The 20,521-nt window shown below is 46.7% G+C and overlaps 1 protein-coding gene across 1 annotated transcript in view; it reads right to left on the bottom strand.

Moving 5' to 3' along the window:
* Positions 1–20,521, bottom strand: part of UMODL1 (uromodulin like 1) — a 95,426-nt gene that overhangs the window by 53,794 nt on the left and 21,111 nt on the right. The window contains exons 6-8 of the mRNA XM_073617268.1: positions 7,466–7,585; positions 4,860–4,946; positions 3,475–3,561 (exon numbers count right to left, since the gene is read on the bottom strand). Of these exons, the coding sequence (XP_073473369.1) occupies positions 3,475–3,561; positions 4,860–4,946; positions 7,466–7,585 (294 nt within the window). The remainder of the gene's footprint in view (positions 1–3,474; positions 3,562–4,859; positions 4,947–7,465; positions 7,586–20,521) is intronic.

Below are 20,521 nucleotides of genomic sequence, written 5' to 3'. Positions count from 1 at the left end.
CTGTAAAGCGGAACAAGAAAATCGACTTTCAAAACCAACTTTTAGGGGATTCAATTAATAAAGCGCAGCCTTACAAAAATAATAGGTGAGTAGTCATGACCATGGCAGGATTGTTGGCGACAGATAGGCTGGATGGAGTATTTCTATAACTGTTGATCTTCTAGGATTGTCACGCACAGCAGTCTCTAGAGTTTTCTGGGGGGTGAATGAGATGAAAAACAAGAATCATCCATAAAACGGCAGTTCTGCAGATCAAAACGCCTTGTTGATGAGAGAAGAGCAAAATGACCAAACTGGTTTAAGCAGACAATAAGGGTATGGTACTCAGATAACCAAAATTTAGAACTATGCTGAGCAGAGAAGTATCTCAGAATGACAGAACAAGAGGTCAAACTTTGAGACAAATGGGCAACAAGAGCAGAACACCATGACGGGTTCCACTTCTGTCAGCCATGAACAGAAAGATAAGGCTGCAGAGGGAACAAGATCAACAAAACTGGACAGATGAAGATTGGAACAATATAACCTGGTCTTATGAATCTTTATTTCCATAGGTATGGTCCATAGGGTCAAGACACTTTCCTCTTGGATTTCTGGGTTACCACCACAGCTCCTCTGCTTCATCTCAAGGCCTGGCCTAGGGACCCACCTGGAACCTCAATAAAGTAAGGCCTCACAAGTATCGTAATGTGTAACTCCTGTCCTGGTGAGTGAACTGAAGGTGCCGTGGACCCTGTGTGCGTGTGAGAAGAGTGCTGCTAGCAGGGGCCCATTTTAGGCTCTTAACCTCCTGAAATGTACAAGTGAGCAGAGCCAGGTTCCTGGTCAGCAACCTGGCTTTAATATTATAACACAACATATAGAGATAGCTCCATCTTCTATGTAAGGCCACCTATATAATCCCTGGGCGTAATAACCTCTTATCGCTAGGGGGAACTTACATACTTTCTTCTTCTTAGTCCAAAAAAAAAAAAAAAGTATCATGGACAGTACTTAACTGTACTGTTGCAGGTGAACTAATAATGTGTAGTACCCCCTTACCGCTGGGTGGAAGATGTGGTCCCCCATGTGGTTTGTGGGCTAATGTCTCAATCTTTAGAGGTTCAAGACACCCAAAAAGCAGAAATAGAGGACAGGTGTTTTGATATAGAAGCTGGCGCTTAAAGGACGGCCTCCAAAAAGATGCTGGTAGTGAGAGAGCAACCAGAAAAATCTATGGCCCTATAAGAACAGTCACAGTCCTTGTTTCTCTTACATCTGGTGTCTGTTCCTCTATAAGCAGACAAAGATACCTAAGTTTGTGGGAAAATATTTCTTACAAGGTCCAGATGGCAGCTCTGCCTAGTTCTTCTGCGACACTCTTCGGCAGCTCTGCCCAGCTCTTTTTCAACACTCTTTAGGTATTCACTCCTGCTTCAACCTAAATCTTTGGGCCTTCAGCACATGCTCCAGGCTGAGCCAAGGCCCAATCAGCAATACTCCACACAAACATCACCACAGGGAGGGCCCCCAGGGGAGACAGAACACTCTGGGAAGGCGTTCCCAACCTTTATCATCTTCCCAAACCATACCTCTGAGCAAGGACTTCAGGGAATGAATGAGTCAGATAAGTAGTCATAACAAGGTAATTGCCCTTCACACTCTGCTTACTGCAACCTCCTTCACAGTAATAGGCAGAAGCAATCAACCCACTGAGCTTAGGGAGGACCTGAATAGCCTGGAAAAGGGTAAATATCAGTTTAGGGTGTTTACAGTTTAGCAACAACACAATTTGATCGGGGTCCCAGCAATATAGGGCATGATCCCTACATTGGCTATAATCATCGTAAAGAAAAAGTATCATTACTTCTTTCACTGTTCTGTCCCTATGGGACAAAGTCCTTGTCGACTGTGCAACAGCCGGTCCAACAACATAGTTAGGAAGTTAGATGAAAGGTTTAGCACTGGGAAACATGTTTTGAAAGATAAAAAGTGCATTTTAAATACAACTGTATAGACCAGACGAAAATGAGGAACAAATGAGGAGGAAAGAGGGACAGAGGGACTTTGTTCCAAATTAGGGACAGTCCCTCAAAATCAGGTCCAGTTGGGAGCTATGCACTTAACTTGACTCCAAGCACTTTCCTGACTCTTTGCAAAACCTCGGCCTCTCTGACACATTAGGTTAAGCAAATGGATCCTGCACTGCTACCTTGAATACAAATATAGATATCCTGCACACAAGATTAAGTATCAAAAAGCAAACATCAGTAAATTAACCCAATACATTGTCACATGTTAGAGTAAATAGCAGTATGCACATAGATAAGTAAATCTCAATCACAGTTCATTAGACAATATTATTAGGCTACAGCAGCATCAAATGGAGTTCTATGCAGCTAGATAAGTGTAAATCAGGTTTTCCACAAAATCAGTAATAAGCAATGGCATTAGAAACCAGTAACAGCAATGATAATCAATACTGTGATAACTCCTCTGTAAACAGGAGGCTATATCCACTTTAGAGTGCACTCTATATATGAATGACTATGATGAAATATAAGGCTCTCCAGAGAGGCACCTCTTACTGTGGAAATAGATACAGTTCCTGTAGAACAGCTATTTGAGTGAGCAGTCCTTAGTGCTAGTTCTTCAGTCAGCTAGTGTTGGGGCCCAGTCTTTAGGGTGGTGCACATAAGCACAGGCCCAGTAAAGTGTGCATGCGGTTAGTAAGGCTACTAATAAGATGGCCAGTCCCTAAGTACTCAGTCCCTTCTGGCAGTGATAAAATAATGGCAGCAATGCATTCTCTCTAGTCCCAGTAACACAGCAACAGTGATCACGCTGTTCAGAAGTCAGCTCACTTCTGGATCTGCCTGAAGCGACTTTGGTCCTCAGCACACAGGTTAACAGTGTGTTGGTCTTTGTCTCAACCGCAGGCTTGCAGTGAGTTGATGTGCACACAGAAGTAGCAATGTGCACATCTTGGTCTCCTTACAGCAAAGATAAACTCGCCCAAGTATTCAGCACAGAAAAATAAAGTTTTTGCTCCTCCTTATACCTTGCTCTCCTTGGTTATAGTCCATTGACTGTCATAATAACGTTTCTTTCACAAACTACATCTCCCATTATTCAATCCTCGTGTAAGCGCCAAGCTGATAGGTGCAGAGAGCAGAATGAGATATAATCTCATCAGCTGCTTCTTCTTTCACTGTCCAGTCACAGGCTGGAGGAGGGACAAGACCAGCACCGAACAGCAACAGAGAAAAATCAACAGGGTTGTGCTGTGTGGCACAGCTGTGTAAATCTCAGAACTGGAAGAACAGAAACACAAATCCTTTGACAGGTAAAACAGGTCCTTTTATGTGTATTTTATCTGTTCACTTACAGTAGCAGTTGTACTGCAGTGCAGATTTGAAAGGATAAGCATGCTTTCAAAAAAGTTTATTATTTCATTAAATTTTTTACCGATCTGTATTATAAAAAGTTACTCACAACAGGGAGGAGAAGTTCTAGGAGGCAATACAGCACTGTGGTTCGTAGATCCATTGGGGTAGAATGGACTTGGCCCTACATTGATACCTAGACATGAAGAAAATGATTTATAGTTAGAGACATAATTACAGAATTAGACAGAATAAGGAGGAAAAAAGATCCAATTGACATCAAAAGTGGGCACCTAGAGGTGACGTATTGGTGGAACTATGTTGTAAGACCGTAGCAGACCACGCAGTGAGTATGGGGTCCAGGCCATATTATGACTGGTGGGGGCCGCTGAAATGAGTAGTGGTGGGCTGAAGGTAGCTACCCTTAGTGTGTTCTGATGCCGCGTACACACGAGCGGACTTCTCGTCGGACTGAACTCCGAAGGACTTTTCAATGGAGTTCCGACGGAGTTCAGATGAAACGGACTTGCCTACACACGATCCCACCAAAGTCTAATCCTGGGTATCGCGGGCTCTGGCGCTGTGATTGGCCGGAGCTGCGATGATGTCACTCCTGCGCAGGGCCGTTTGAAGGAATTTGGCGGCCCCAAACAAAATGGACGTGGAGGCCCCCCAACCCCCCCCCCCCTGTATACCATCCTAGCCTGCCTATATACTGTCCTAGCCTGCCTGTATACCGTCCTAGCCTGCCTACATACAGTTCTAGCCTGCCTACTACAAATTTATTAGAATTATTGTATGATGAATTCATTGTTCATTATTGCCATTTATTAGCGCTGCACCTCTAACCCTTTATCTTTTTATTGTATTCAGCAATATAGTGCTAGCAGCTTTTTATAAATTACAATTTGTATTTTACTAGGTTTAGTGCAACAAATCTTCTTTTGCACAGTCTATTTGTCTTTAGTAAATCAACCCCTATATCTCATTCTGCTATATCCCCTATCTCTGCTATATCCCCCTATATCTCATCAGCATGGCGCTTACACTGCAGCACAACTGACTGGCTCCTTGTGCCGCACATGGAGTGCAAGAGGCTGCTCTCAAGTCAAGTTCAGCAACTGCACTTTGCAAAGTGCACAGTCTATTTGCCTTTAGTAAATCAACCCCTATATTTCATCAGTTTGCCGCTTCTTTTTTCACTGTCCAGTCACAGGCTGGAGGAGGAACAAGACCAGCAATTTTTGCAGAACTGCAGCAGAGAAAATTCAGGTCTCTTAAGGGTTGCTCTGTGTGGCACATTTGTGTAAATCTCAGAATTGGATGAACAGAAACACAAATCTTCTGACAGGTAAAACAGGTCCCTTTGTGGTTTTTTTTCTGTTCATTCAGCGATTTCACTGGAGTGCAGATTTGAAAAGATAAGTATGCTTTCAAAAACATTTACTTTTTAATTACATTTTTTACTAATTTGTATTATAAAAATGTACTCACAACAGGGAGGAGGAGTTCTAGGAGGCAATACAGCACTGTGGTTTGTAGATCCATTGGGGTAGAGTAGACTTGGCCCTATGGTGATACCTAGACATGAAGAAAATGATTTGTAGCTAGAGACATAATTACAGGCTTGGACAGAATGAGGAACAAAAAAGTGGGCACCTAGAGGTGAATTGGTAGAACTACATTGCAAGACCATAGCAAACCACGCAGTGAGTATGGGGTCTAGGCCATGTGGTGACTGTCGGGGGCCCCTGAAATAAGTAGCGGTTGACTGAAGGCAGCCACCTGTTCTTGGATCCAGGACATTCTGCAGGTGGGTTGCTGAGCATTCCAGCACCAGGCACTCAGGGCCATCTTAACAGCATCATGGGCCCCTGGGCAAAGTAATGCACTGGGGCCCCTGCAAGTCTGTCCCAATTTTCGCACCTACTCTCAAGAATTAAAGTTCAGCAACTGCAAAGAATTCCTCACTGTGCCCTACATTGCAGCCTCACTGTGCCAACATTGCAGCCTCACTGCGCCCCCATTGCAGCCTCACTGTGCCCCCATTGCAGCCTTACCGTGCCAACATTGCAGCCTCACTGTGCCCCCATTGCAGCCTCACTGTGGCTCCATTGCTGCCTCACTGTGCCCCTTGCAGCCTCATTGTGCCAACATTGCAGCCTCACCGTGCCCCCATTGCAGCCTCACTGTGCCCCTTGCAGCCTCACTGTGCCCCTTGCAGCCTCACTGTGCCCCCATTGCAGCCTCACTGTGCCCCCATTGCAGCCTCACAGTGCCCCCATTGCAGCCTCACTGTGCCCCATTGCAGCCTAACTGTGCCCCTTGCAGCCTCACCGTGCCCCTTGCAGCCTCACCGTGCCAACATTGCAGCCTCACCGTGCCCAACATTGCAGCCTCACCATGCCCCCATTGCAGCCTCACCGTGCCCCTTGCAGACTCACCATGCCCCCACTGCAGTCTCACTGTGCCCCTTGCAGCCTCACTGTGCCCCCATTGCAGACTACCTGTGGAAGAGGAAGGAAGAGGAGAGTCGGAGATCACAGAGCGGATAGCACGCTGTTACAGCTTACCTGAAATTGCCTCCGCTCTGCTCGCCGTCACACACAGCCCCGCCTCCTCCTAACCCCGCGCCTGTGATAGACAGAACACATCCCAGCATTGGACCCGCATTCTGTCTATCACAGGAGCTGGGTTAGGAGGAGGCGGGGCTGTGTGTGACGGCGATCGGAGCGGAGGCAATTCCAATAGCTTCCCCCTAGATCCGACCGGCCCTGATGGGGCCCCATGTGCATCTGGGGCCCCTGGGCTGCGCCCACAGGTGTGCCCGCTCGGAAATACGGCCCTGCAGGCTCTGCTCCTTCAGGCATCATGGAGAGGCTGTGTAGATCAATGAATCCCCTTTTGCAGAACAGCTACAGATCCATTTGTCAGTATGGATGCCCACTGGGGAGTGAGGGCTTGTTCTTCCTGTCCTGGCCATGTGACCTGTCACATGAACATAGCTAACTATATGTATTTTCACCAGGGCTATTTTTTTAGTGGGAAAGCAGGGGAATGCGCACCTCCAGCATTGAATGTATGTAATGGCAAGGGGTGTTGGGAGCCTATTGTTGCTGGCTGCTGGGGGATCTATTGTTGCACGGGCGGATTTCTTGCTGCTGGGGAGGTCTGTTGCTGCTGGGGTGTGTCAATTGTTGGTGGAGGGATCTACTGTTGAGGCAGAGGTCTATTGAGGCTGGCTGCTGGAAAATCTATTGTTGCTGGTGGAGAGCTATTATTGTTGGGGGGGTCAACTGTTGCTTGTGGGGTCTATTGTTGCTGGCTGTTGAGGGATCTATTATCGCCAGGGGGGTCTTATGTTGCTAGGAGGGATCTACTGTTGAGGGAGGGGTCTAATAATGCTGCCTGCTATGAAATCTATTGTTGGTGGGGGGAGGCTCTAGTATTGCTGGGGGAGTCCACTGTTGCTGAGGGAATCTATTGTTGCTGAGGGAATCTATTTTTGCTGAGGGAATCTATTGTTGCTGACTGCAGGGGATCTGTTTTACTACTTTGATTGATATCACAAACAAATTCCATACTTAGCACCACAAATGATACCTGGCTCTGTATTATCTAAAAGGGGTGGTACTGGGAGGTGGGTAGAGGGTGGAATCAAGGGATGGTGCTCGGAGGTGGTTAGAGGACAGAAACAAGGGGTGACTCAGGAGGGGGAGTACCTGCACCTATTCTCTGAGAAAAAAAGGCCCTGATTTTCACCCACCTTGCAGAGTGCCCCACCTTGCTTTATTATTCAAATCTTGACAAGCTACCTTGGCTAACTATGGACCCATAATAATAATGGGTTACCTAGCCTTACTGACCAATAGTGAGGCACAGGAGGGAAGGGTCTAAGCTGGGAGCTGGTAAAGATTTGTGTAAGAAAGTGCTTTGAATTTCGAGGCTCCTGGGAAAGTGCCAATAGCAGTAAACAGTCAATCAGTTATCACATTTTATCTTTTGTTTTATTACTTTTTTCAACTGATGGAAGATGAAACCGGATTGGCTGCTATGGGTTACTGCACATTCCATTGCCTGATGAGGTCCAACATCCTTACCTGGTCCCGGTGGAGTTTGATGGGCAGAGTTTGATTTGCAGCTGAAGGAACCCTCTGTATTGATACAATCGTGGGATGGTGGGCAAGCACCAAGCTCACGGTGGAGACATTCATCCAGATCTGCCAAGAAAATACATTTTAAAAAAAATGTTTGTAGAACCTGGGTCTTATTTATGAAATGATGCGAAACAAATGCTAAAATTATCATCCACACACCCGTGGAGTTTTTAGGCCTCCCTAAAGATTCCATTCAATTTACATCTGATAGAACAGGCCATTGTACTACACAGTTGTTGGTAAGTCTAAAGAAAATTGTACAATCAGATTGCAAAGTGTTGTGTCTTGATGCTTTTTGTTTGCAATTTAATTAGATACAGTACTTTTTGATATTTAGGCGCCATTTATAGTTTCACTCAAATAAATACATTTTCAATCCCAATGGGGGTAAACAGGTTACCCTGGGAGTGAACTGTTAATGACCGAGCTTCAGTAAAATTTAGAAAATTCATTCTTTTTTTTTTTTTTTAACATAAAGTTTATTTATTTGTTCTGAACAAACAGAAATAAAAAACAAGTTACATTAGCTCAAGACAGATAATGTACAATGATTATCTATACCATGTCAAGTCAATAAGTACAGTGAAAATAATACAGTTCAACGTCACACATATTGGCGAAAGTATACTATTAAATCTCCAGATCATAGTCACCTTATAAGACCCTTGAGGGGGGGGGGAGAGGCCCGGGGGGGGAGGGGAAGCCCGACAGGGGTCCCCCAACCCTAGTTATATACTAGCTGTGTATCGGGCAGGCCATGTCCGGAACAAAATTACAGAAAGTAGGGACGTATGGGTAGCCAATGGGCTAAGGTAGGGTACTTAATATATCTATGCAATGGTCAGGTGTTTGGCCTCCACCCAACCCGCCCATATCCTATCGAATTTCTTCGGACAATTTCTCCCCATATATGTAAGCTTATATAGCGGCAGGGCTGCATTGATGAGAGAGAGCCATAGTTGTTTAGTGGGTGGTTGAGGCTGGTTCCAGTTAAGAAGAATCGCCTTTCTGGCATACATTGCTGTGTAAAAAATGAATATTTTTTTTCTTTTGGGGGCCTCAAGAGAGTCACATATGCCCAACAAGAGGGGAATAGGACTGTAGGGGACCCTGATTTTGCCCACCGAGTTAATATCATCCAGAACTATCTTCCAAAAACCCACTATCCTTGGGCATGTCCACACCGTATGGAAGAAATCAGCATTATCCGCATCACACCTAGGACTGGCTGTTCTATTTGCATAAATTTTAGCGAGATGTGATGGGGAGTAATAAGCCCGATGGAGAAATTTTAATTGGGTAAACCTATCCCTGGAGGAGATGGTCAGAGTTAAGTATTGCTGCACCCCCTCTTCCCAGTCCTCATCAGTCAGGTCAGGAATGTCACGCTGCCAGGTAGACATCAATTGTGAGATTCTAGACGTGTCCAGTCGTGCAAGCTTATTATACATAATCGACAGCAGTCTGGTTCCTTCAGGTGCGCAGAGCTCAGTTTCCAAATCTGACATCTGCAAGATCACCGGACCAGGAAACTGGGAGCGAAAAGCATGTCTTATCTGAAGGAATCTAAAAAACATCTGGTTTGGGAGGCCCTTTCTACTCTTCAGTTCATCAAATGTTATCAGTTGTCCCTGCGATACAATATCGCTCAGGGTAACTATTCCGTATCTAGCCCATATGACGGGATCTGGTATAGAGTGAAAATGACTCAACCTTGGATTACCCCAAAGTGGTGTCACAGGGGACCACGTATTTTGCTTACCTAGCTTCGTGTTTACCGTATCCCATACTTTGATGGTCATTTTCATGGGCACAGTCATTTTGGGATTGGAGCGGGGCCCTCTATGTATAAGATTTCTTAGCTCCGCATAGGAACCAAGCAACGCAGCCTCCACAGCGGATGCCGGGTTAGAGGGCTCCTCCGCCAACCACCATTTTAACGTCACCAGGACCGCCGCCCAGTAATATTTTAGGAAACTTGGGAGTGCCAGGCCTCCCAATGTAACCGGTAATTGTAAGGTTGTTTTTGCGATTCTAGGGGCCTTTCCATTCCATACAAAGGATATGACTAAGCTGTCCAATTTATTAAAAAAGGAAATAGGTATAGGGATAGGAGTTTGCCTAAATAAGTAGGTGAATTTGGGCAGGATAGACATCTTAATTAAATTTACGCGTCCCACTGGACTAAAGGGAAGAGACCTCCATGATGAAAATTGGTGGGTCACCCGAGACATCACCAGGGCCAAGTTGAGGCCAATGAATTGACGAAGGTCTCTATGTATCTCTACGCCAAGGTATCTGAACTGTGACACCCGGCGAAGCTGTGCGTCCAAGTGCGAAGGAGCAACCCCAGAGTGCAGTGGGAACAGTACCGACTTTCCCCAGTCAATACATATTCCGCAGTATCGCCCGTATCTATCTATTAGCTGAAGCACTTGTGTCAACGATTGTCCATCATCCTTAAGGTATAAAAGGGTGTCATCTGCGTATAACGACACCTTTTCTTGTAGTGGGCCTATAGTAATACCCTGTATACGTGGGTTGGACCTTATAAGGATAGCCATGGGCTCTATCGCGAGCGCAAAAAGCCCCGGGGATAATGGGCAGCCCTGTCTCGTTCCCCTACGGAGGGGAAAGGACTGAGAGAGGACCGCTCCAGTGCGCACCACGGCCGTCGGAGATCTGTACACCGCCTCAACCCAGGAGATGAAGACGGGACCAAATCCAAATCTGCGGAGGACCTCCCATAGATAATTCCATTCCACGGAATCGAAAGCTTTTTCCGCGTCCAGGGAAGCCACTACCGCTTGGTCAACGTCTCCAACCCCCGAGGCCAAGACCGCATACAGTCTCCGCAGGTTTATGTCTGTGCCCTTGCCCGGCATGAACCCCGACTGGTCCTCATGCACTAATGATAGTATTACCTCATTGAGGCGTCTAGCAAGGATTTTGGTCAACACTTTTGCATCAGAATTTAATAGGGAAATGGGCCTATAGGACGAACAGAATTGGGGATCTTTACCTGGTTTGGGCACCACGCTATTATGGCTTGTGCCATGGAAGGGGGGAGGACTCCCTCCTTTAGCGTCTTAACCAACATGCTGTGTATTCTTGGGACCATTTCCTCAATATATTGCTGATAAAACTCAGGAGGGAATCCATCCGCTCCAGGTGTCTTACCTGATTGTAAAGAACCCAGGGCTATTTGGACCTCTTCTATTGTGATCGGGCTATCGAGGGACTGCTTTGCCTCCGGGGTAAGAGTAGGAAATTCCACTCCATCCAAGAACCGAGAGAGCTCTTCATCAGAGTATCCTGCTCTCGAAGAGTACAGATTGGAGTAGAACTCCCTAAAGCATGTATTCATATCTAATGGGTCTGTCTTTACAGTACCGTCTGATGCCTCGACTCTCGCTATAGTGGGGGTCATGGATTGTTCTTTAGCTAGCCAGGCTAACAGTCTCCCCGTCTTCTCCCCCTGTTCAAAAATTTTTTGTGTTTGAACCAGCTGTCTTTTATTGACCTTGGCCACCCTGAGAAGCAGAACCTCCCTATAAGCTGCTCTCATATCCTGTCCCTTAAGGGGGTTAGCCGTGAGGGCAAAGTCAGACTCGAGAGTCTGAGCCTTGGCCTCTGCCTCTTCCAGTGCAATCTGATTGTTTTTACGTTCCGTAGCTATGGAAGACATGTAACATCCTCTGATATAGGCCTTGAATGCATCCCAGTCATTACCCGGTGTAGTAGAGTCAGCATTTATCAACCAGTATTGTCTAATCAAAGTGGCCATCTCAAACTCTATAGTCGGGTGATTTATCCAAAATCTAGACAGTCGCCAGATTCTGTCAGCAGGGGGAGTCACCGTCTGCATATCACAGAACATCGGCGAATGGTCCGATATTCCTCTGGGAAGGATCTTGATCCCCCTAAGCCTGGGCAAAAGACTGCCACTGGCATAGATGAGATCAATGCGGGATAGCGTATTGTGTGAATGGGAGCAGCACGTGAATGACCGTTCATGAGGGTGCTTCCATCTCCACACATCCTCAAAACCAAAGATACCCGCCCATCTGGACAAGGAAGAGTCCGTAGCCGGGTCAGGTGTGAGCCTGTCTCGGGACGGATCTGGTGCTATATTAAAGTCCCCTGCCAGAAGGACATTATCCGTGGGATATTGGGCTAGGAGAGGGATAAGATTATGTAAAAGGGAAATGTCAGCCGGGGGGTGGTAAATAAATGCCCACAACCACCATCTCAATCGTGTCAATAAGTGCATGTAGTAGTACGTATCTACCCCCAGGGTCCAGCTTAACATCCAACAACTCGAATTGGAGGGACTTATGAATCAAGATACTAACTCCCCGGGAGTATCCAGAGTGAGTGGCATGAAAATGTCTCCCAACCCAGGGCCGTTTGAGGCTCATTATCTTACTCCCCACTAAATGCGTTTCTTGCAATATGCAGATGTGGGGGTTATATCTCTTAATATATTCGAACACTAGGGAGTGCTTTATTTTATCGCCAAGGCCCCGGACATTCCAGGAAAGAATTCTCAAGGGGGCCATAGCAAGGGGGAATAGGAATATGCAAGGATCAAATTACAGTCAGCTGGACCCTGAGAGGCCGACACCGCCATCAATTCACTGTACATATGGGTCCGCCACGGATCTAGGCAGAGCGGCGGCAGGGCCCAAATCCACAGCACCCTTGTAAAACATACATTGTGACACATCTGTCTTATGTAGTAGAAATTAACTCTGATAAACCAACAAAAACAAAAACCCAAGCCCCGCCCACCCCGCACATCCGCTGTAGAACTCGGCGTGCCTGAACCCCAAACGGAACCCATTAAATTCTAGGAAAGTCTCCTATAAGGCAGTGAGACAATTCCCTGAACGGCACCAAACAACACAGGGGCGGTCAAAGTTCGGTGCAGTCCAGAGATATCCGTCCGTATCCTGAGGATAAAAGCACCATAATAAAAATCCATGCAAGCTTTAAACTAATATAAGAAAACGTAATAAGAAAAATAAAAGTAAAAATAAAAAACACCTAGCCGAAGCTAGGGGCACATACTTTGGTCCCAACTGTGACCTATAATCCCCCATATACCTTTTAAGGAAGTCCCCTGTTTCCTCTGACAAAAAATATAGTGTGTCTGAATTGTTATAGCTTCTACATATTTGAAGAGGGTAAAGGATAAATCCGCCATGTAGAGTTCAACAGTAAGAGGAGGGGGGAAAAAAAAAACCAGCAAGGGAACCATCCACCACCCCAACCCCTCCATCCTCAACAGGCCCATTTTAATGTACAGGAACCGAGAACTAGGGGGGGGAGGGCAGGGGGGCGGCAGTAAGGCCTTTTGGGGAACTACATGAACAAAGACGATCTTCTTGGTAAGTATTCAAAGTGACAGTCATACGCATCTGAGAAGTTACTTCTAAGGCACTAGGTAGCATCTTTGGGCACTTACACCAGCATTTGCATATACTACTCCTGTCCCCTTCGATCTTGGGGTAGGGTATCCAACCAGCGGGAAGCCTCCTCCGGCGAGGTGAGGTATCGAGAGGACTCTCCATCAATCACTCTAAGGCGAGCCGGGAACAGCATGTTATACTTTAGCCCTTTCAGGCGGAGCTGTGCCTTGACGTGGTCGAAGGTTCTGCGGAGACGCTGGGTATCGATAGAGTAGTCCGGAAACATCATGATTTTGGTGTTTTCGAAGCGAAGCTCCGGGACCTTCCGGGCCTCCCTAAGGGCCAAGTCTCTGTCCCGAAAATTCAGCAGCCGGAAGATGAAGGTACGCGGTGGAGCTCCAGGTGGGCCCCGCACTGGAGGCATCCTGTGCGCTCGTTCCACCACAAAATGCGGGGAGAATGGGGCCTGTGGAAGTAAGGTGCGGAGCAGGGTTTCCGTGAAGGCTGTAGGATCCCGACCCTCAGAGCCCTCCGGGAGGCCCACCAGCCGCAGATTGTTCCTGCGACTACGGTTCTCACTGTCCTCAGCCCGCGATTCGAGGATCTTTACCTTGGCTTGCAGGGTATGGATAAAGGCCCGGTTTTCACGAACAGTATCTTCCGAGTCACCGATTCGCCGCTCCGCTTCATTCATGCGATCCCTCATCTTGTCCATATCCCTGCGCATAAGTCCGAATTCCATTTGTAGGGTATCAGTTTTGGCTGTCAGGGTGTTCTGGCATCCAGAAATGGCCAGCATCAGAGCTTGGAACCGATCCTCCTCCGAGCCCGGATCTGTGGGGATGGTCTGAGATGCCATGTGTGCGTAGTTGGTCGGGCCCGCTGGGGCCTGTGACCTCCGCTGTGAGGAAGCTTTAGGGGTACGCCCACCTGTCTTCGCTGAACTAGATCTGCCTCTTGTCATGCCCAGATGCACTCCACTGCTGGATAGAATATTCTATAGTATTGGAGAGGACTCAGGCAGGGCACGGGCTTTGAAACCTGCGGTTATGTCACCCCCCACAACAGTACCTTGTGGTAGAAGCTGTAGACTGTCCTTTAGGTCACAGGTTAGGAGGGAGAGGGGGGGTCGTCTCTGCGATTTCTCAATGTCCCTTAGCTGTCTGTCCCCTCTTGTGCAGGTCCCAGGTCGGGTGGCAGCTCCCTCCCGCAGACCTCAGCACCCCAGGGCAATGTTGGTATAGTCCTGAACTCCAAGATGGCGGCCGGCGGCCGGTGTATGAAGCCCACCGAGGGCCTTTATGGTGTTTTCGGCGTCCCTCCCTCGCCTCCTCCGGATCCCGCTGCTGCTTCTAGCTGGGTGGCACCGCTGTATAGCCTGCGGTGGCCCTCCTCCCGCCGATCGCGGCACCCGAGGCCGGGGATCGCGGAGGCTCCGCAGGCCGCAAGATGGCGGATCGCGTCCGGGTTATGGAGCCGAATGGAGGCCGCTGCAGTGCGATCGCTGGATGCGCTTGTCTCCTCCAGTTCTCGCCTCCTCCCACCTCTGGACGGGTCCGATGCGCGAAGCGCTGAGGTCCCCCTCCCGCGGATTGCGGTACTCTAGGCCGGGGATCGCGAGGCCGCTGTAGGCCGCAAGATGGCGGAATGCCTCCTGGAAGTGGAGCCGGCCTGCTACAACACCCTCGAGCGGCTGTCCTCCACAATACCCTCCGTCCCTGCTAAGGATGATAGCCTGCCACACTTAGGGAGCCGTGTGGATTCAAATGAGAGGATTTTAAAGCAGGATGGCTACGGATGAAGCCAGGACCGGCGGAGCTCCTCTGGATCACGTCCTGCTCCCTGCTACATCCGGACACGCCCCGAAAATTCATTCTTAAGTGATTATAAACGAGCAGCCTTATGTATGAAAATGTAGTTCCTCACTTACTTTGCATTATTGATAATATGCACTTCTAAAGCTGAGCTCCAGGTTGGGTGGGCAGCCCTCAGCCCTCCCTCCCCTGGAGCACCTCGCCTATGTTTCATTTAAATTTTTTTTTTTGCATATTTAGCTTTTTTCAAGGGGACTTTTGGCCAGTCAAGTGACGCTTGAGCTCCTTTCCTTTACGTGTCCAGTGGTGGGCAGTACAGAACGAGGATTTTCCCTCTGAGTTGTAGTGTGGGTGGCATCTGTGTGGGGTAGTGATGAAGTATTGGTGTCCCCCTGAGCAGGGACGTGCGGTGAGGTCAGTGGCTGGTGAAGCACTGGCTAGTATCAGAGCCAGATACACACAGGTTACATACCCCACGAACGTTAGAGCGAGAGCAATAATTCTAGCACTAGACCTCCTCTGTAACTCCAAACATGTAAAATGTAAAGCGTCGCTTATGGAGATTTTAGGTACTGAAGTTTGGTGCTATTCCACAAGTGTGCGCAATTTTAAAGCGTGGCATGTTAGGTATCTATTTACCTGGCGTAACATCATCTTTCACATTATACAAAAAAAAAAATTGGGTTATCTTAAGGCACTAAAAATAGCGCCTACAAAGCGCCTGTAAAGCGCCTCTTCTCTCATATCAGTGTGAAAGCCCGAGGGTGTGCTGGCAGGACGCTCAAAAAAGTCCTGCAAGCAGCATCTTTGAGGTATACACCGCTCCTAAAGCGCCCCTTCCCATTGAAATCAAAAGGCAGCGCCGCCGAAGCGCCCGCAAAAAGCCACTGCAACGGCGCTTTGTGGGTGCTTTTAACCCTTTTTCGGCCGGAAAGTGCTGCAAAAACGATAGTAAAGCGCTGCTAAAAATACCGCCGACGCCCGCCCACTCCATTGTGAAATTGTCCTTAGTGAGTTTTTTTTTTTTTAATATTCAATTCCCAAAAAAATGCATTTGACAAATTGCTGCGCAAATACCGTGTAACATAAAACGTTGCAATGACCACCATTTTATTCCCTAGGGTGTCTGCTAGAACAATATATATAATATTTGGGGGTTCTGAGTGATTTTCTAGCAAAAAAATGATGATTTTTACATGTAGGAGAGAAATGTCAGAATTGGCCTGGGGGAAAGTTGTTAATTACCATAAGTAAGTAATATACAAATAATTATTATATATTGTTTTTAAGGTAATTTACTATATTTTCAAAAACTGTACTCAAGCAGGTGGCTTAACGGACAAATTACTGAAGTTTGAAGTTATAACTTCAAACCAGTATTTTCACAGTAAATAGATAAATAATAAATTATAATGTTATAACATATAGCATAATAATATATGATTTAGCTTGATTATAACAGTAACTATTCAACAGCAGCAGATTCTAATTTTCCCTCCTAACTGTGTGAGAAAAACATGGGATTGTGGGTAAATCTTATACCCATAAACACATGTATTTCCTGGTAGTTAGGAGGGCTGGGCTGGAAGGGAGCATGTGTCTTTTAGACACATGCTCCCTTCTATGACACTGCAGTAAGAGGCGTGCCTCCACTGCAGCATTTTTATTGGACAGCTGGGGCTAATGGTACTTTACCATTGGTCCAAGACTCCAAGCTGTCCATTGTGCTCAGTGCCTCTGACAAGAAGTGAGGAGAGGCACTGTGAACTCATCCTCTCAGTCTGTTGCAAACAGTGTGCCAGCTTGTATTTAAATTGGCCGCTCTGTATGTAGCTTCTGACAGACTGCGCAAGGAGCCCCATATCTCCGGAACCGTAGGTCGTAGGAGCCCCAAATTTTTACCAGTGGTGGGGTCTCTGTGACTTCCGATCGTCCAACTACGACCCTCGAAGCTTGATATTTTTTTATTTTTTTTTTAATGTTCTGCCTCACCTGCCTCCCCTGACTGCCCGTCCCTGCTCCTGAGTCACTTCTGACAGGTTATCCCCACATCACAAAATCTCGTGAGACAGTTTTGCTCTCCTCCAGCACACCTATGGTGACTGACAACCTCAGCTGTGAATGTTTCCATATGAAACTATGTAGAAGGGAGTGTGTTTCCTTTCCCTCCACTCAGGCTGCAGAATACACTTAGCCTTCCTCACTGTGCTGTGCAGTGTGTGACATCAAATGCCCATCCTTGCCTGCTGGAACTAAGACAAAGCCTTTGATCTGTGTGTTTTAGAAGGTTTTAGAGAACAGTGGGCTGCAGATAAACAGGTACAGCTTACTGTACGTCAGAGGTTTTGTTTCATTGCTGTGTATCACCTGAGGCTGGGCACTTCACTGGGTTTATGTAAGGGTTTTACAACCACTTTAAGGGAGACATCCCCTGGTCATTCCCATTACTCTGTAAAATATTGTAGATCTGAGGTCAAACCTGTGGCAAATGTGCCTGTTCCTAAAGTATCTTCACTGCCTGGAAGGTTGAACTGGAAGGCTTCTATATTTAAATGTTTGTATATTCTGGACATCTTGATAAAAAGTTGGTGAAAAATGTGCAGCCATTGTGTTTTTCCTTTGCTTCTCCATGTGATGGTGTTATACCTGCTACACACCCATGACACCCGGGGCTCACAGAAAATGGGCTGAAAGATGCCGGATACGGCACCAGTGAGCAAGTGAGTATTACAGCAAGAGTGTTTTCTATTACATTGCTGAGGTTTTCTTTTTTTAATCTTATATCCTAACCAGAGGTAGGTTTTAAGCCCAACTCTTCACCTTGGGTTCAGCAGCATTGACATACAGTACCACTCAAGATCTGGCCATTAATGGATGGACCTGTCGCATCATGTCTCTAGGCAGTGCCAGGGCAAGATCATCCAGTGCCCAGGGCAAAGATGGCAAATTGTGCCCCTCCCTCCTTCATTATTAGCGAGCTTATGAGAAGGAGGGGGAGAGAGAGCACAGCTTGCACCTCCTCCAGACTCTCTCTTCCTCTTTTTACTGCTTCCAGCACTGGGCTGACAGAAGTGATGCCGCTGTCACTACTCTTGTCAGCTTTATAGTAGAAGGAACTTGCGGCACCCCTACCCCTACATAACATGCTTCCCCCAGGGCAGCCGCTCCTTCTGCCCACCCCTTGTCCCGACCCTGTCCCTGGGAAGCTTTAGTCCAAAATGCTTTTCCTAGCAGGTTTGCTTTAACTCCCTCCCCCCCCAACCCCTAGCAGCATACTTTCCGGCGGACCAGACTCTGTCGTAGAGCTGCACAATTAATCGTCAAGAATCGTTATCATGATTAATCGTCAAGAATCGTTATCGCGATCTTGACTAAAGTATTTCACAATTCTTTCTATGCAAAGAATTCTCTCTGCTCTTCTGAAGCCACAGCCCTCAAAAGAAAGGAAGAGAAAAACCGGCAGTTTGCCAAGAAACAAAACATTTTTTATCAGTTGAACTTAAGTATAAACATTGTAACAGTTTGTCAATGGAATAGACTTCCTGTGTAAGTGAAAAAAGTTTAACCACTTAAACACTAAACCTTTTTCTGACATTTGTTGGTTTCAAGTTAAAATAATTTTTTTTTTGCTAGAAAATTACTTAGAACCCCCAAACATATATTTTTTTAGTTGACACCCTAGAGAATAAAATGGTGGTTGTTGCAATATTTTATGTCACACTGTATTTGCGCAGCCGTCTTTCAAATGCAATTTTTTTGGAAAAAATTACTTTAACCGCTTGGCATCCGCGCTATAGCCGAATGACGGCTACAGCGCGGACCTACATTCCCGGGAGGACGTCATATGACGTCCTCCCCTGTGCGCGCTCCCTGCGCGCGCCCAGCAGGGCGCGCGCCGGGCGCGTTGTGATCACCGAGTCACTGAGACTCGGCTGATCACCGATCTGTGTAAGGGGCCGGTCCTGGCCCCTTACCATGTGATCAGCTGTCAGCCAATGACAGCTGATCACATGATGTAAACAAAAGATCGGTAATCGTTTTTTTTTTTTACTCACGCTGACAGCGCGAGTAGAAAAAAAAGCCGATCACCGGATCGGATGTGAGGGACATCGGTCCCTTAGTGGAAGAGGCACATCTGCCTCATCAGTGCCCAATAAAAGTGCCACCTAATAGTGCCCACAGTGCCACCTAATAGTGCCCACAGTGCCACCTAACAGTGCCCACAGTGCCACCTAACAGTGCCCACAGTGCCACCTAACAGTGCCCACAAGTACCACCTATCAGTGCCCACAAGTACCACCTATCAATGCCCACCTGTAGTGCCAATCAGTGCCACCTGCCAGTGCTGCCCATCACTGCCACCCATCAGTGCCCATCACTGCCACCCATCAGTGCCCATCACTGCCGCCCATCAGTGCCCATCACTGCCGCCTCATCAGCGTACATCAATGAAGGAGAAAAATTACCCGTTTAAAATTTTTTAAAACAAAATATAAAAAAATAAACTTTTTTTTTTAAAAAAATTCAGTTTTTACATTTTTTTAATAAAAAGTAAAAACCGCAGAGGTGATCAAATACCACCAAAAGAAAGCTCTATTTGTGGTGAAAAAATGATAAAAATTTCATTTGGGTACAGTGTAGTATGACCACGCAATTGTCATTCAAAGTGCGTCAGCGCCGAAAGCTGAAAATTGGTCTGGATAGGAGGGGGGTTTAAGTGCCCGGTAAGCAAGTGGTTAATGAATTAAAAAAAAAAAATCTAACCAGTAAAGTTAGCCCATTTTTTTTTTTTTTTTTGAATAATGTGAAAGATTTTACCTCACGAGAATCGTGAGAGAATCGTGATCTTTTTATTCTAAGCAAAAAAATCGTGATTCTCATTTTGGCCAGAATCGTGCAACTCTACTCTGTCGGACAATTCGATCGTGTGTGGGCTCCAGCGGACTTTTTTTTCCCGAAAGTCAGACGGACCTAGAAATAAAACATGTTTCAAATCTTTCCGACGGACTCGAGTCCGGTCGAAAAATCCACTCGTCTGTATGCTAGTCCGACGGACGAAAACCAACGCTAGGGCAGCTATTGGCTACTGGCTATGAACTTCCTTATTTTAGTCCGGTGTACGTCATCACGTAGAAATCCGTTGGACTTTGGTGTGATCGTGTGTAGGCAAGTCCGTTTGTTAGGAAAGTCCGTCGGATAGACGGTCTGACCAGCCCGGTCGAAAAGTCCACCCGTGTGTACGCGGTATTACTTTCCCTTCACTCTATCTCACCTCTCTATTAGTGCTGGGAGCCAAGGAAAACACCCACCTGGTTTGGGTGACTTACTGCAAGTGACAGCGCTGGACCAATCAGGGATTGTGCACAGGCTCCGTACAGCAGCTCATTGGTTGTAGGGCCATATTGAGACATGTCTTTATAACAAAGCAGCGTTAAGGAAATGCTGCTGTCAGGTGACCACTGCCAAATGACAGTGATCACCTGTTCAGATTCGATGTGTTCATCTCAGAACATTCATTGTGACCAAGACTGTTAGCAATGCCTTGGTCACAGCAAGTGTACAGTGGATTGGTTTCTTCCTGCAAGCCTATTTTTGTGTTCCCACACACACATGTGCAAAACAAGTTCAAATCATGTATGTGGTCCAGTTCAAAATATACATGGTAATGTCAATTGCTGTGCTGGATCACTAGTAGACCAGGGTCTACGCTGAACTAGTAAGGTTAGAAAATAACAGTCGATACATTTCAGTAAAATAATTTTTAATAGATT

This window comes from Aquarana catesbeiana, linkage group LG02 (assembly GCF_042186555.1).
Source record: "Aquarana catesbeiana isolate 2022-GZ linkage group LG02, ASM4218655v1, whole genome shotgun sequence".
Taxonomy (NCBI): Eukaryota; Metazoa; Chordata; class Amphibia; order Anura; family Ranidae; genus Aquarana; species Aquarana catesbeiana.
Note: the sequence above shows the minus strand (reverse complement) of the source record. Positions and strands in the feature narration are given on the sequence as shown.